The 14,781-nt window shown below is 37.8% G+C and overlaps 1 protein-coding gene across 1 annotated transcript; it reads left to right on the forward strand.

The window, feature by feature from the left end:
* Window positions 1–755: 755 nt before the first annotated feature.
* sfxn5b (sideroflexin 5b) lies at window positions 756–13,547 on the forward strand. The gene is made up of 14 exons (XM_031303409.2): window positions 756–1,099; window positions 5,133–5,201; window positions 5,634–5,711; window positions 6,129–6,155; window positions 6,276–6,330; window positions 6,440–6,465; window positions 6,608–6,661; window positions 7,074–7,130; window positions 7,362–7,427; window positions 8,745–8,835; window positions 9,193–9,308; window positions 9,550–9,635; window positions 10,854–10,971; window positions 11,240–13,547. Exons 1-14 carry the CDS (start codon window positions 1,043–1,045, stop codon window positions 11,315–11,317), a joined length of 978 nt encoding a protein of 325 aa, XP_031159269.1. The 5' UTR covers window positions 756–1,042; the 3' UTR covers window positions 11,318–13,547.
* Window positions 13,548–14,781: the final 1,234 nt, after the last annotated feature.

Raw genomic sequence — 14,781 nt, forward strand, 5'->3', positions numbered from 1 at the left:
AAGTAGGCCTACATAAGTATTAGTATCAGTCAAAATATATAAAGTACAAAAAGTCAAAAGTAGTCATGCAAAACAGACCAGGGAAAAATCATTTATATTATATCACTGGACTATATTAGTGATGCATTATTGTGTAAGTATCACTCTAATGTTGCAGCTGGTTAATTAATTTTATTTTCTTAATGTATAGTTTAACCTATTATGATATATTATCATTTATTAGTTGATTTATAGTCCTATTTTGTATTAATTGGAATATGTAAAGTAACTTAAGATGTCAAATAAATGTAGTGGAATTCAAGTAATGGAAAAACTCAAGTAAAGTACAAATACTACCTCAAAATTGTACTTTAGTAGGCTGTACTTGATTAATTGTAGCCTTGAAACATAATTAGGATATAGGGATGAGGTTATAGAGAGCAATATTCTTTACTATTTACTATTAGTCTACTGTTATGTTTTCTTTAGTACATTGGGATAGATGTTATGGATAAAATGTATAATGGCTATGATGTGAAGGACCCATTTTTTTTAGACTATAGTCGAAATGAAAGCAGCAGTCCCTTGCCTTCGGCCACTTAATGACAAGAGCATAATGAAAGTGTCCAGTGTGGTGACCAATATTTATTATCTTCTTTTTTTGCTCCAGGTTATTTATTCTTTTCTTGTCTTTCTTCATTTTCAAGTGAACCTGAGAGCTGTTCATTACTCTGCGCAGACACTTCTCTCTCTTCAGGCCACACCTCCTCACATTATTGAGTTTATTGATTTATTGAGCCACCTTTGAATGGGTGTATTAACTGTTATCTCTCCCAAGATCAATCCGAACAGTTATGCAACAGATTTTACCTTATCGATTATTTGGGATGTGTAGTCATGCGGTTCAACATTGCCAGTGTTCACGCAAAATAGAAGACTACACATCCCGACAGACGGAGCGGCTCGTGCTTCACTAGTTACACATTGAATGTAGTTCGCTCTAACGTTACTTGAAAAAGCCGTTCATGATTCAGTTCATTAATAAATAAATAGTTTCGGTGTCATGGCGGAATCTGCAGCATGTCCTGCCTTCCAGCTCGGAAGACCCCGATACGAGCAGGTAAGTCTTTTCTGTCTTCTTTCAAAACGTGCAATTAAGGACATTTTGTTTTGAAGGCTTTCGGGTGAAAAACAGCCCCTCCGCCCTGCTGCTCTGCTCCGCTCCGCTCCGGCTGCAGCATGCTCACACTTAGTAGCGAAAGTTGCCTTCCATCTGCGGTCCGATTCTTTGTTATAAAACCGCAACAACTTCGAACTGATAATGAACTCCCGAGCGTGATTGGATCAGTTTTGAGTTCATTATAGTTTTACTAGTGGAATGAATCGTTTGTCGACAGGTTCATATCGCTGTTTATCATCTCCACTGACACATTTCACACCCTTTGACTCGCTGCTGCTCCGTCAAAGATTCTATCAGACTGTTCAGGTCTGCAGCAAAGACACTGATATTTTGCTGATGAATGTGTAAACGTATTGTTTTTTTCCTCTTTCCTTTTTATTTTAGGCTTTACAATCGCAGCTGCTGGAGATTTCTGATACAAAATCTACAAATATGTGCATAATTTTTTACATAAATCTAACACTTGACACTTTAACACATTCAAATTTATGTTTTTTCAGGATGCTTTCTGCAGACCGACTGTGGCCCCACATGTGATCGAGATTAATTGACTGTCCGTCCTTATCTGAAGCCCATTACTCAATTTTCTGTCCTCGTAAATGAATTTGCATTGGTCAGCCCTGGAAGATAATGTGACCTTCACGTTAACTCGGATGGCACATTAACTGAGGAAGCTGCACACTGGTTACATTTAACATTTCTACTGCGTCTTTCTTCAGAGCCATTTATTAAACAGCTGCTTAAAAGAAAATGATTCACTTGATGCTATTGCACAGAGCAAAAGTCCATAAACAGATTGTGTAAATAAGTGACTAAACTTTAGGATCTGCTATTGTTTCAACTGATATGAGCTATCAATGCAACTCTTAATACAATCCAGGATGACAACATGGGAAATCTATGGAAAGGCACAAAAAACATGAAATGAAAGGAAACATATCTTAAATTTTGAGCCAAATTTACTTTTCACACATATGACAGAACACACTCATGAATGGATTACTGAATGTTCCTACTGAGCACAGGCCCAAAGGCGTCAACGGGCTTCTGGGCCAGAGCCTCGGTTTAAAATTAATGGAAAAGTCAATCAAACGAACAAAGAGACACAAAACAACTGCAAAACTGCAGTACAAAGAAATGCCAAACAACCAGAAAAAGACGCAAAATGACCACACGTAGATGCAAAACAACCAAATAAGGATGCAAAATGATCACATAGAGACATAAAGCAACCAGAAAGAGTGCAAAATAGTACATAGATGCAAAACAGCCACAAATAGATGCACAATGACCACATAGGGATGCAAAATGACCACAAAAAGACACATAGCAACCACAAATAGATTCAAAACAGCCTCAAAGAATGACTACAAATAGACACAAAATTACCACAAGGGATGCAAAATGACGCTGTTTTGTGTCTCTTTAAGTCTGGGAGTCTTGCTCTTATGTAGGAGGGGTGAGGGACCAATTAACACAGGATATTGCATGGTTCACAAAAAGCATAGCAAAATAGCAGTACATTTACACCCTTTGTCTCATGTGAATTACTTTGTTATTTTAGCGATTCCCATCACAAATTCTTCTTTTAAATCACCATCTTTTTAGGGAAGAGAGTAATTAATCCTTCCGGCTCTTTTCTATCTGAACTCCATAAACCTTTTTATTTTTCCATCTGCAACCTGAAGTTCATATTGAGTTGATAAAGGTGTTGTAATATCTTTAGTTCCTTTCATCAGAGCAGTTAAAATTAGGCCAATCTTTGAATCAGCATAAATCTTGCTCAGTTTGTCTGTGCTTTCTGCCGCGCTACGTCTCTGCTAGCCTTGTTGTGTACTCTCCAGGGAGCTGAAACTCATGCATAATTAAAGCGGGCTCCTCACATGGATCCTCAGTCTACCTCACTCTTACAAAACAGCACTGCAGCACATACAGCCTGTCAGAGGAGGAGATGTGATGGAGGAATGACAGGGGCAAAAATCCAGACGTACAGAACATTTAAGATGCTTTATTTACAGTCTTTAGGAGGACCGGATGTTGTTTCCAGTCATTTCAATTAGGTCCCGATGCTGAACAGATAATTTAAATACAAATGGGTTTGTTCCACTCTTTCCCCTGTGTTTTATGCCCTTCATGATAAATGTCTCTGAGGGAATCTGATTGAAGCTGCCATGTTTTCGTCCATCTGGTTTGCCAAAGAGACTCTTGGCATAAATTGCTGTCGGGCCTTTTCAGACTGTTGGCACACATACTTAGCAATTGGCATGCTGATGAAGACAGTGAAGGGAACAGAAAACAGGGCACTTGACCAGCAGCTCCAAGCCTCACTTGGAAGAATGTGTTTGCTAAATGTAAACTTACTCAGATTGTTAATACATTTACTTAAAAGTAGGGCTGTCAGCATTAACAAGTTAAACGCGATGCGATTAAGGGCCGAGCATAACGCGTGCATTTTTTTAAAATCACATTAATCACATGCCGCCATTTATTAATTTATTTTCTCTTCACTTGGCTTCGCATCATGCCTAACAGGCTACTATTTTGACCCTTTGCCGCACTTTGCCATACTTACTGCTGCTGCAGGCTGCAGGCTGCAGGCATGATGGAGAAAGACAGCAGCAACACAATTCTGAATGGCGCTTTTTATTTTCCAAAACTCCTGGACGGGTCAAAAGCCATATGCACATGTAAAGTCGAATTAAAATATCACCGAAGCACATGAAGCTTGAGCTACCACCTACAAGCTAAGCATAGTAGTACAGTTAACGTGACTCAGGCTGATGCTAGCAGGCTCAGGCAAAGCACTATTTTGGAGAGTGCTACTTGCCGACCTGTGGATGAAACCAAATCCCAAAAAATTACTACACCCCTTGCAAAATGGGTGGCAACTAACTGCAGACCTGTCAGCATCGTAGAAGACTCAGGTCTTAAAGACGTACTACGGTTGGCATGTTCTGACCCGTCTTATACATTGCCGTCAAGGGGGACAGTAGTTTCACGCATACACAGCCTGTACGACACGGAGAAAGCAGCCCAACTGGAACTGCTGCAAAGTGATGCAAGGTGATCACTGGACTTCAGTGAGTAATCAAAATTATTTAGGAGTTACTGAACACTATATTGACTCTAGATTCAAATGTGTGACTAGATTCACACATTTTCCTTTTGTTTACAGTAAATAAATAATAAACAAATACCAATCTTAAAGTCAAGTTCATAAAGCAACTTTCTTTGCATTCATTTGATTCCCAATCAAGATACACTGGTAAGAATTGCTTTCCATTGTTAATATGTACTTAATACGACGGAGCATTAGGGCCACATCAAAGAAAAAAAAATAAGGAGGAAGATATATTTTTTTTTTTATTTTGCATTTCGAGAATAAAGTCGAAATGTCTAGAATAAAGTCAACATGACGAGAATAAAGTTGAAATACTTTTTCGAGAATAAAGTCGAAATGTCGAGAATAAAGTCGACATGTCGAGAAAAAACTTGATATTTCAAGAATCAAGTCGGACTTTTGAGAATCAACCAAACTACTAGCTATATTACCTATAGTATTCTACAAAATGCATGAACTCTTTCTCTTTTACCACATAAACACAGTATGATGATAAGTATTAGGAATTTGAAGAGATTGTGCCGAAAATTGCGTCTGTTCAGAAGGAGAAACCACACAAACTTGGAAGAGGTGGCCAACTGAAATAGCTTGTAATGGACAGATGCGAGGGTATCGATGGTTACACCTACGCATATGTTGTATCACAAGACACAATAAGACAATTGATTTGTCTGATACTGATGGAGTGGAGCTCAGGCGAGCGCGGCAGGTAGGAGCTTTAGAACTAGTAAGAAACAAACTAAAGCAAAGTTAGCAGTGATAAAGCCTCTCAGACTTCACGTGGATGTGGATGGTCTGTGTGTCTGTGTATACTTTAATAGGAATGAACTTTTCTCACACTGTCTTTTCAAGGGCTCATTCCTCGGTCGACTGAGACACTTCGTAGACATCATTGACCCCAGCACTCTGTTTGTGTCCGAGGTAAAAAAAACAAACAACATCTGTAAAACTGTCTATATGTTGCTGATAGATGCTTTCAATACAAAGTTTAAGCGTCCATCCATAAGCGTATTATAAATGGTCACATAACAAATGATCACATTTCTTTTAAAGCTCTTCATGTTCAGACAAACATGTGTAGAGCTGTAACGATTAGTTTATTTATTGATAAGTCAATGAATCAACTAAGAAAATCAGTCATCAACATTTTTGAAATAATCGATTAATCGTTACATTTCATTTTCAAGCAAAAATGCCAAGAGTTCGCTGGTTCCAGCCTCTCAAATGTTTGCCGTACAGTATATAATAATTAATTGAAAGTTTGGTTCACTTTGTATGTGTATAGACACTGGTATCGAAAAACATTCTCAGTCTTATTAAGCTCCATATTTTGTCTTTTCCTTTTGTATGTAGAAACGATTGAAAGAATGCATGAAACTACTTGATGACTACAAACATGGCGAGCTTCCACCTGGAGTGTCTGATCTTCAGGTGAGTCTTTATCATGGTTGTCTTCTCTTGTTTTATGTCTCTTAACTTGTTTTATTTGTATTCTGTTTGTATTTTATGCCTGTGTGAGTTATGTACTTTATGTCTTTATTTATTCTCCTGTACATCACTTTGGTCAACTTTGGCTGTTTGAAAGTGCTCTATAAATAAAGTTTGATTGATTGATTGATCAGCGTTGATGTGATCCAATATGTTGCATTAAAACATAACATGTTCGTGAGGGCCATAATGACAGGAAAAATAGTACACAGTTGGCTAAAAGTCGTGGCTAGAGCAAAACAATAATCAAAACAAAAAAGTTAATCAACGTCTCCCAACCAAATGTAAAAAGAGAAAAATATAAACCTAATGATTACTTATAGCTCTTCTCTTTCTCTGCTCTGCTGCTTACCTGTGCAGTTGTGGGAAGCCCAGAAGATCAAGCAGGTAAGTGATTCATCAGTCACTTGTAAGTCAGCTCAGGTTAACTGCACCTCCATACATACATACATTCAAGTCTCTGGGCTCCTGGCAGCATGAGGATGATGTCATGCTCTCTGCACGCAGGCCATCATTCATCCTGACACAGGAGAGAAGATCTTCATGCCATTTCGAATGTCAGGTACGACCTCAGATGAAGATCTTTGCTAAAGTTGTTGGAGTTACTTCCATTTTGTCCTCGTTTTTTAATTTTATTTTTTTACACTGAAAATCATTTCTTCACTGTGCAGGTTATGTCCCATTTGGAACGCCGATTGTAAGTCCCATATGAAAATCATACATTTTAAATCACGGCTGTGCAGATGTCCATTTACATGGTCGTGTTTGGGGATAGATGAAATGAGACTTTGGACTTATTTTGCCCTGAAAATAAGCTCTTATTCCCTGGTCTCATCTAGGTCATTGGCCTTCTTCTCCCAAATCAGACTGTGGTGTCTACCATTATATGGCAGGTACTGTAAAAAAACAACATATTGTAAAAACCATTGCATTTATTGTACATTTTAAACACCTGGTGAGCACACTTTTATTGTGTCCATGCAATGCTTTCCCACCTGTTATACACCGGAATAAGGCCATCGTAAAATAAAGTGCTGCTGCCTTGTTTGCTTCTTTCTGTGTGCTGTCGCTTTACACAGCAACATGTAAGCCTGCAAATATATATATATATATATATATATATATATACCTCTATCCTATCTTCCTCTTTTCCTTTCCTTTGTTTTTCCTTACTCTTTTTTCTCCTACTTTTGCTTTTTCTGCCTCCACCTCTCAATTCCCTTTTCTTCTTTCCCTCATTCCCTCCCTCCATACTCCTTCTTTCTGTCCTTTATCATCCCTTATTTCCTTCCCTCTTTCCTACAGTGGCTGAACCAGAGTCACAATGCCTGTGTGAACTATGCCAACCGCAACGCCACAAAGGTGGGAACTATATACCGTGGATATTCAGATCACAGTATTTATTAACTTTGGCTGCTTTAGATTTAGATTTTTGTTGTTTTATCCCCATAATAAAACATCATGCATACTGTTTTTGTTGTAAATAAAAGACCATCTGACATGAGTAAATCTCAATATAAAATACAAACCGTCACTATAGACAATAAACCATGTATAAAGCTCTTAAACAATATTTCTTTTCTCCCTCCTCAGCCTACGCCAACATCCAAGTTTCTTCAAGGCTATGTAGGAGCTGTGACCAGTGCTGTTTCTATCGCAGTGAGTGGGTTTCTTGTTCAGTGACTTCAACATGGTGGCTGTAGCTCAGTCAGTAGGGAGTTGGGTTGTGAATTTTACCTGCACATGAGAGCTGTACATTAACTGTAAGTCATAATTAAATGGGTAAATACCGTTTTTTTCAACCTGGACCATGTTTTCCTATGTTTTTGTGTCTAAGTGACTGATAGGAACAACAAATCTCTGGTCCAGTATTAAGCAAGATCACTGCAGTCGGCAGCAGTGAAACAAGCTACAGTGTAAGTTAATAGAGCAATTGTCCAGCTTGTATAAATTTATCTTCACAAAAGTACTTGTTTTGCCACTGACAGGCTCAGATTAATATTCTAAGTGTCTGACAACATTATGGAAAAGATGCCTTCAGAGATAGACCTTTAAAACCTCTTTGAGACCTTTATGTTTAACCAGAAAAAGCTCTGAAGTCGCTAGCGCTAAACCCACCAGACTCCATTTAAAAAAGCAATGCTTTTGGCGTGTATAGAGCCAACATATTTTCACATGTAAATCTGTAAACTATGTGTTTATTCCAAAACTAGAGTTGTGATGGTTGGAAAAGTGGAAAGACGACCCAAACCGGCTTTTCATAGTTATTTTTTATTATTATTATTATTCTGTGGACTTTGAATGAAGTGTATTTTACAATGCTAAAATTACTGTTCATTTACATGTCTGGTGGGTTTAGCGAACGCAATTTCGTGGATTTTTTATGTTTAAAAAAAGGACCTTTCTCTTTAACAGAAAGATTGACCTCCTTAGAAATCCTTTCCATAATGTTGTCAGACACTTAGAATATTAATCTGAGCCTGTCAGTGGCAAAACAAGCACTTTTGTGAAGGTAAATACAAGCTGGACAATTGCCCTATTCATTTACTAGTATGATTGTAGCTTATCTCACAGCTGCCAACTGCAGCGATCTTGCTTAATACTGGACCACAACAAAGATTGTTGTTCCCATCAGTCACTTAGACACAAAAACATAGGAAAATAGGGTCCAGGTTGAAAAAAAAATGGTAGTTACCCTTTAAGTCATGTTTTGCAACTACAACACACAGAGCCGTCTTTGTAATGTTTGTGGCTATATTTTATATACAGTATTATTAGCAGCGCTGGAGATAAGCTTTTTGAATAGTCTTAGCAGTACAGTTCTAGTACTAATGCCAGTGTTTTAGCTACACTAAAGTAAGAATCCTAGTGCTACTAGGTATAAAAATACTATGCTGCAAACAAAGAACATTTTACTGTATAGCAATATTTAAAGCATGGTATACATACATTTTTAATATGTTTTGTATTTACTAGGTGGGACTGAATGTGTTGATTCAGAAGGCTCACAAGCTGAGTCCTGCCACCAGAATGATAATACAGAGACTCGTCCCCTTCCCAGCTGTAGGTAGGTTTTTAAAGGACCCTATGTACTGGTTATAATTGGGGGTATGTGTGTCTGTTATGTGGCCCTCTGGTGGTTGGAGTCACAACATGTTACTGATTTTACACTTTCTTTTTCTTCTATGTAACAAATGAGACAACAATGTACATATATCTCAAATTTCAGATGCAGTAATGTAATTCATGTATGAGAATATTACTTTAATTGAAGTTTTTAAAGTGTTTTTAGGATATTTCTTTATATTAGGGAATTGTTAAAGTAATTTATCTTTTGATCCATGACTGCATTTCTTGACTTCAGCATATGTTCTTGTGGAAATATATTAAAATATAAAAGCTGCCTTTCTCTCCCCGTCCTCAGCTAGTGCAAACATCTGTAACGTATGCCTGATGAGACACAATGAGCTGTCTGAGGGGATTGATGTGCTGGACAGCAACGGGAATGTGGTGGGATCCTCCAAAATAGCTGCAAGACATGTGAGTGTTTTTTATTTGCATACTCAGCATACTTCTTACTGCACTGAATATGTTTATAAACTTGCTATTTTTTCTAAATTTATTGCAAATGTGATGGCGGCTGATAATGGGAAAATGCATCATTTTCTGCTCGGCTCCTGTCACTCAGCACACATCTGATCTCATGAAAGGGAAAATTAAATCCAACTCATTGCGGTATTTGAAATGAAGCGTGTGCACAATGTTCTCGTCTTTTCCCCAGGCGATCATGGAGACCGCCTTCACACGTGTGGTCCTCCCGATGCCGATCTTTGTCCTGCCCCCCATCATCATGTCCTACCTAGAGAGGTTTGTACAGACATATACAGTATTGTAGGCTTTATATATATATATATATATATATATATATATATATATATATATATATATATATATATACACACTATCATTAAGAAAACTAGAAATATTCACATATGAAAAGCTGGAACCAGTGATTTTCCATTTTTGCTTAAAACTCAAAAACTTACCTAAAACAATTCTAATTTTAATTTTAATATTCAGGGATATTTAGAAAAAAATGGCTACTTATTATGCTGCATTAACTCAACAAAGTAATGTCTACTGTCTGTCTAATGTCTGTCCTGAAGGCAGTTGTGGACAATGAAGCATTTTATTATATTATTTAGGTAAAACACAGAACATATTAGTTCAGACCAGAATCTGACATTTGTTTTACAGTATGAAATATTATTATGCCTAAAAACCACCGCCTTAAGTTAAAGCTAACTGGTGACTTAGCTACAGCTACAGCTAGCCTTAGCTGAAACTAAATTTACCTCCTCTTTTCCTAGTAATTCAGTTTTCTTAGGTTAAATGAGGCAATAGCTAAATCCAACCATGACAAAAAGTAACAGCCGCTGCTGCTAAAAGATGACACGCCCAGCTTAGCAGAGTAGCTGTAAACATCATCTCAGTCCCCCTAACATAATAAAGGTTTGAAGGGTTTTGTCAAGACAGAGCATAAGTATAATCTTTCTAAAAAGGCCTTAAATTGACGACATTACAATTTATAATTCATCTGTGTTACGGTTTACCTGCATCAAAACCCCTTTTTCGTTATTACTCTTTATTGTCTTTAGAGGACACTAGTGTCTGTTTGATTCTGCTCTATAATTACTCTGAATGTTTCTCTGTCTGCCAGAGCTGACATATGTTATGCCCCAAAGTGCTGCCCATATATTTATCCGATAGTAGGTCACAGCCAGAGAAAATGAATAAAATGTAATTATATAGCCTAATGTGTTTTCAGACACACAAAAATAGACTTTCTGTTACAAAGTTAAATAAAAGAGGATATGTGCAGTCTGACTCATTAAACCCAGAACTGGAACCTTCACAGAGACAGATTCATTTCACACCCACTAATTGTGGAAAATAGCTCCCCCAAATCTGCACCATGTCTTTTCTCCATATCCAAAAATAACTCCTGGCTTTGCAGTAGTCATCTGAAATCGATCCACATAGCAGGCTCACATTTCTTTTTATCACTATCTTGACTTGTGTAAGGCTGCGATTCCTGCAGAGCAACCGCAGATTGTTGCTGCCCATCCACAGCCTGGTGTGCCTCGTTACCTTCGGCCTCTCCCTGCCTGTGGCCATCAGCCTGTTCCCCCAGATGTCTCAGGTACAGTACAGTGTTGGCTCAACTGCTTCTACTGCTAATTCAAGGCCAGATGTCTCAGAGAGAGAGCAGATGGGAAGAAATTCAAATTACACATACACCACTTGACGTGCTCAGCCCCGACCGACAAGCTTGTATTCGCCTCATATTCCAGATGTCTCTTCCCATGTCTAATTACAAGTCAAACTGATTTCAAAAGCTTCTCGACCGAGAGATGTAGAACTGAAATTTTACCTCTAATCTTTTTTTCTTTTCTTCTTTTTTTTTGCAGATTGAGGTGTCTTGTCTAGAGCCGGAGATCGCCATGGCAACAGATTGCAAGGTTGTGACCTACAACAAGGGTTTGTGATGGATGGCGTGGTGTGAGAGAGGAGAGCAGAGGACGGGAGCGAGGATGGAAATGAGGCTGCATTGTGAATAGCTGTCAGGGAGAACCTACAGTGGGGGTCTTTTTGCCGCAGTATCACAGCAGAGCCAGTAGACCTTCATCTACTAACACAGGTTTTTTTTTTTTTTACGGATCTCAAGATCCAGCAATTATTGAATCAAGGTTTGAAAATAGGACCGATTTTTTCTGTCCTCACTGTCTGCAAGAGCAAAGAAGAAGCTCTGTATATAGAAATTATGATATATTTACTGTGAAATCAGTTATTTTTAGCATTAATGGAATTATTTTAATATATACAAAACAGTGTTTCCCACACGTTATACAGTACTTTGTTTCCCACTCAAGTTTTGGCTGCTTTTTCACCCAATGACAAATACAGTTTAAACCTGCAATAACTGACATTTTTTCTGGCTCTCTTGCTGCTAAATGCTCCACTAGTAGTCTCTAACTGTGTATGTGATCAGGTAGCGCACAGTGTTTTTTGAAATAGCTTTTTTTGCTGAAAACTGCTGCCTGTTTGGCCTCGCTGATGAGAGCTGTGACAGTGAATCAACACAGTAAAATGGCAGCTAGATAACAAAATCAGTGAGGTGAGAGGAAGTGAGGGTGGCTAAGAACATCATTTTGTGTAGTTGAAATGGTAATCATGTTAATTATCCTACAGATAAATCTTGCGACCACAAGATTAGAACCATTGTCCAAAATCAATTTTGACTGGGGGTATGTACTGAGCCATTTTACAGTTGAACAAAAAACTCATCAGTGCCCTCTGCTGGACAAACTAGAGAGTAAACGTAATGGAGACCATCCTCTCTTCTACGTTTGGACATCCTCAATTCCTTTCCTCGGCTCCTCTCCACACGTCTTGGTCTCTCCCACCTGAGATGCGAGTAGAGGAAGCAGAAGAGTTGAGGCCACGTGAGACGTCCGTGCTTCAGAGCCGTCATTTTAGCTGCCATGGTTTGTATACCCCAGCTGTGTCATGCTTCTTTTATGCGTCACGGGTGCTGAAAATACTTCCACAAAGGATACACCCGTGCATCCTCATTCAAGTTTGTCTGGCAAGCCTCCTCTCTCCTTGCTCCTCAAGATGCATTTTAGAAATTGAGGCATCCATTAAGATGGTGCGCTGATATCGATTTCTGAGTCACAGGCCCAAAGACAGAGGAGACGAGGAGGCACGAAATAGAGAAATGAGAAGATTTGTAAATTATGTTTACTTTCTGAACTGCCATTACTTGTTACTGGAAGGTCGTCAAAATACGCTGATCCTGATTTATCTGCAATAAGCTAATATCAGCTGATACATATCGGCATGACTTATCAGTCTGGCTCTAGTCTGCTTTATTATTGTGATGGAGACAGTTGACGGAAGGAGGAGGGAAAGCTTCTTGCAAAGTATATTTTTGACCTGTGGGAAACACTGCAATAGATATCAAAATAAAAGTGTTAGAAATCTATCGGGAACAAGTCTATTTATCATGTGAAGGTAGAGAAACTCTGCACTAACCAGGCTGCAGTGCTGATATGTATATTCTGTGTACTGAGGGAATGACACAGGACTGGATCACTAAATGAAGCCACTCCGTTAGTGGCTGTACTGTATATGTATATGGGAAAATGTGGAGACTGTACTCTAGATGTATATTAGTTTACACGCTGTTTATCACATGCCGGGAATTTTAACCCCAATGTGAAACAACATACAGAAGCCAGGGCATTTTGTTTTCTACAATAGCCAAACACTTTCCACTGACTTATTTTCCTAAGATTTTACTCCACTCCTGATTGTTTCTTAAACCACCACTGTATTCCTAGACTTCTTTTGTACAATATTTAAACCATAAAAGTATGAGCTATATATTATACCGAGTATGAACTAGTATTTTTAATCTTTTGTATAACGTCTACTACAAGGTTATTAAATGTTTGCTAGTCAAACAATGTAAAACAAACATTTATATATATTATCTAAAATAATATCTAATAAATACTCTCTCCATTTATCTTCTTTTGTGAAGACTTGATTTCCAGACCTACGCTTTGCTTCAGCTGTTTAGTGTTGCTATAGCATTGAGGCTTTCAACAGGATGATCATGGTTTTACTGTTTGCACCATTTACATTTGTTTTTATTTATTGTTAATACATTGGCATTTAGTTTTCTCATCACAAATGTAATGTTAGAAAATGGTTTTTTTGCATCACCTTTATACATATTTATATTCAATCTAATTATGTAATACTGTACTGTATTGCACCTTATTTTTAAGAGCTGGAATGATTGGTCGTTTAATTAATGAGTCGATTGTTTCAAGTTTTAAAGATGCAGTAGATAAGACTTAGAAAACTAACTTTCTGTCATATTTGCAGAAACTGACCCTATGTTCGAGTAGAACTACATGAAGCAGGTAATTTAAAAAAAATCTGGCTCCTCTGGCACCACCTACAGCCTGTAGTGTGATTTGCAAAAATCCACAGCTCCCTGTTCAGATGCACCAATCCTGGCCAATCACTGCATGTCAATCACTGCTCAGGCACACATTCATTCTCCCTCGTGGGGGAGGGGCTTAGGAGACGTTTGGGCTTTAGTAGAAAGGGGGGGAGGGACTGAGAAGTTGTCTGTTCAAATTCTTTGGCTAAATCCTGGATCTTCACAATCCTACCTACAGCACCTTTAAGCTTTTTATTGTCAAAACAATTCAGAGAAGCAGTTGTTGGCAATGAAAATCTTAGCTGTCAGGCTCCCTCCAACAATGCTCATTATATTGATATAAAAAAGAAAATCATGCAAGCAAAAAAATAAATTAATAATTAAGAGCATAAGACAAAATAAGTAACACATAAAACTAAATAAGCAAGAAAAAAAGAGCAAAGTCGAGGAGGAGCTCGAGACACAGCAGCTGTCCCCGGCACCATCTTCTCCATTTAGAAAATTAATCTGCAACTATTTCTATAATTGATCAATCTTAAAAGTAATTTTTCACCTTGGGGTAATGTACCCTTTGGCTTCAGAAAATGTTAACTGTTTTCAAGAAAAAAATCAACAGATTAATTGATAGCCTAATAAAAAGAATTACTTGCACCCATATAGTATCTTTTACCTGCCAGTTGTGACCAGTGAAGGCAAAAGTAACGAGTCGTATGTATGAATGTGATATTGTGGTATTTATTCCTTTCTAGATGGTTCTTTGCTAAATATGTCACATTTGTGAATATTTTATATATCTTCAATATATTTCTTTTTGACAGTTCCGGAGCTAATGTTTGTTAATATACTCTATTATCTTATTGCATATTCTCTAAAGTTATATATTTAAGTTATATTTTCAGCTCACAAAATAGTTTTACTAATGCTTATTTTTTTTTGTTTTACTCAATAAATATAATACAATAAAACAATGAACTTTCCACGTTGAGCCGTGGG

This window comes from Sander lucioperca, chromosome 1 (genome assembly GCF_008315115.2).
Source record: "Sander lucioperca isolate FBNREF2018 chromosome 1, SLUC_FBN_1.2, whole genome shotgun sequence".
Classification (NCBI taxonomy): domain Eukaryota; kingdom Metazoa; phylum Chordata; class Actinopteri; order Perciformes; family Percidae; genus Sander; species Sander lucioperca.

Excerpts from the sequence above, each read along its gene's own strand:
- sfxn5b (XM_031303409.2), top strand. The coding sequence starts at position 1,043 with ATGGCGGAATCTGCAGCATGTCCTGCCTTCCAGCTCGGAAGACCCCGA. Across the intron at positions 6,331-6,439 it reads CATGCCATTTCGAATGTCAG|GTTATGTCCCATTTGGAACG; the intron begins GTACGACCTCAG and ends TTCACTGTGCAG. Across the intron at positions 7,428-8,744 it reads CCAGTGCTGTTTCTATCGCA|GTGGGACTGAATGTGTTGAT; the intron begins GTGAGTGGGTTT and ends TGTATTTACTAG.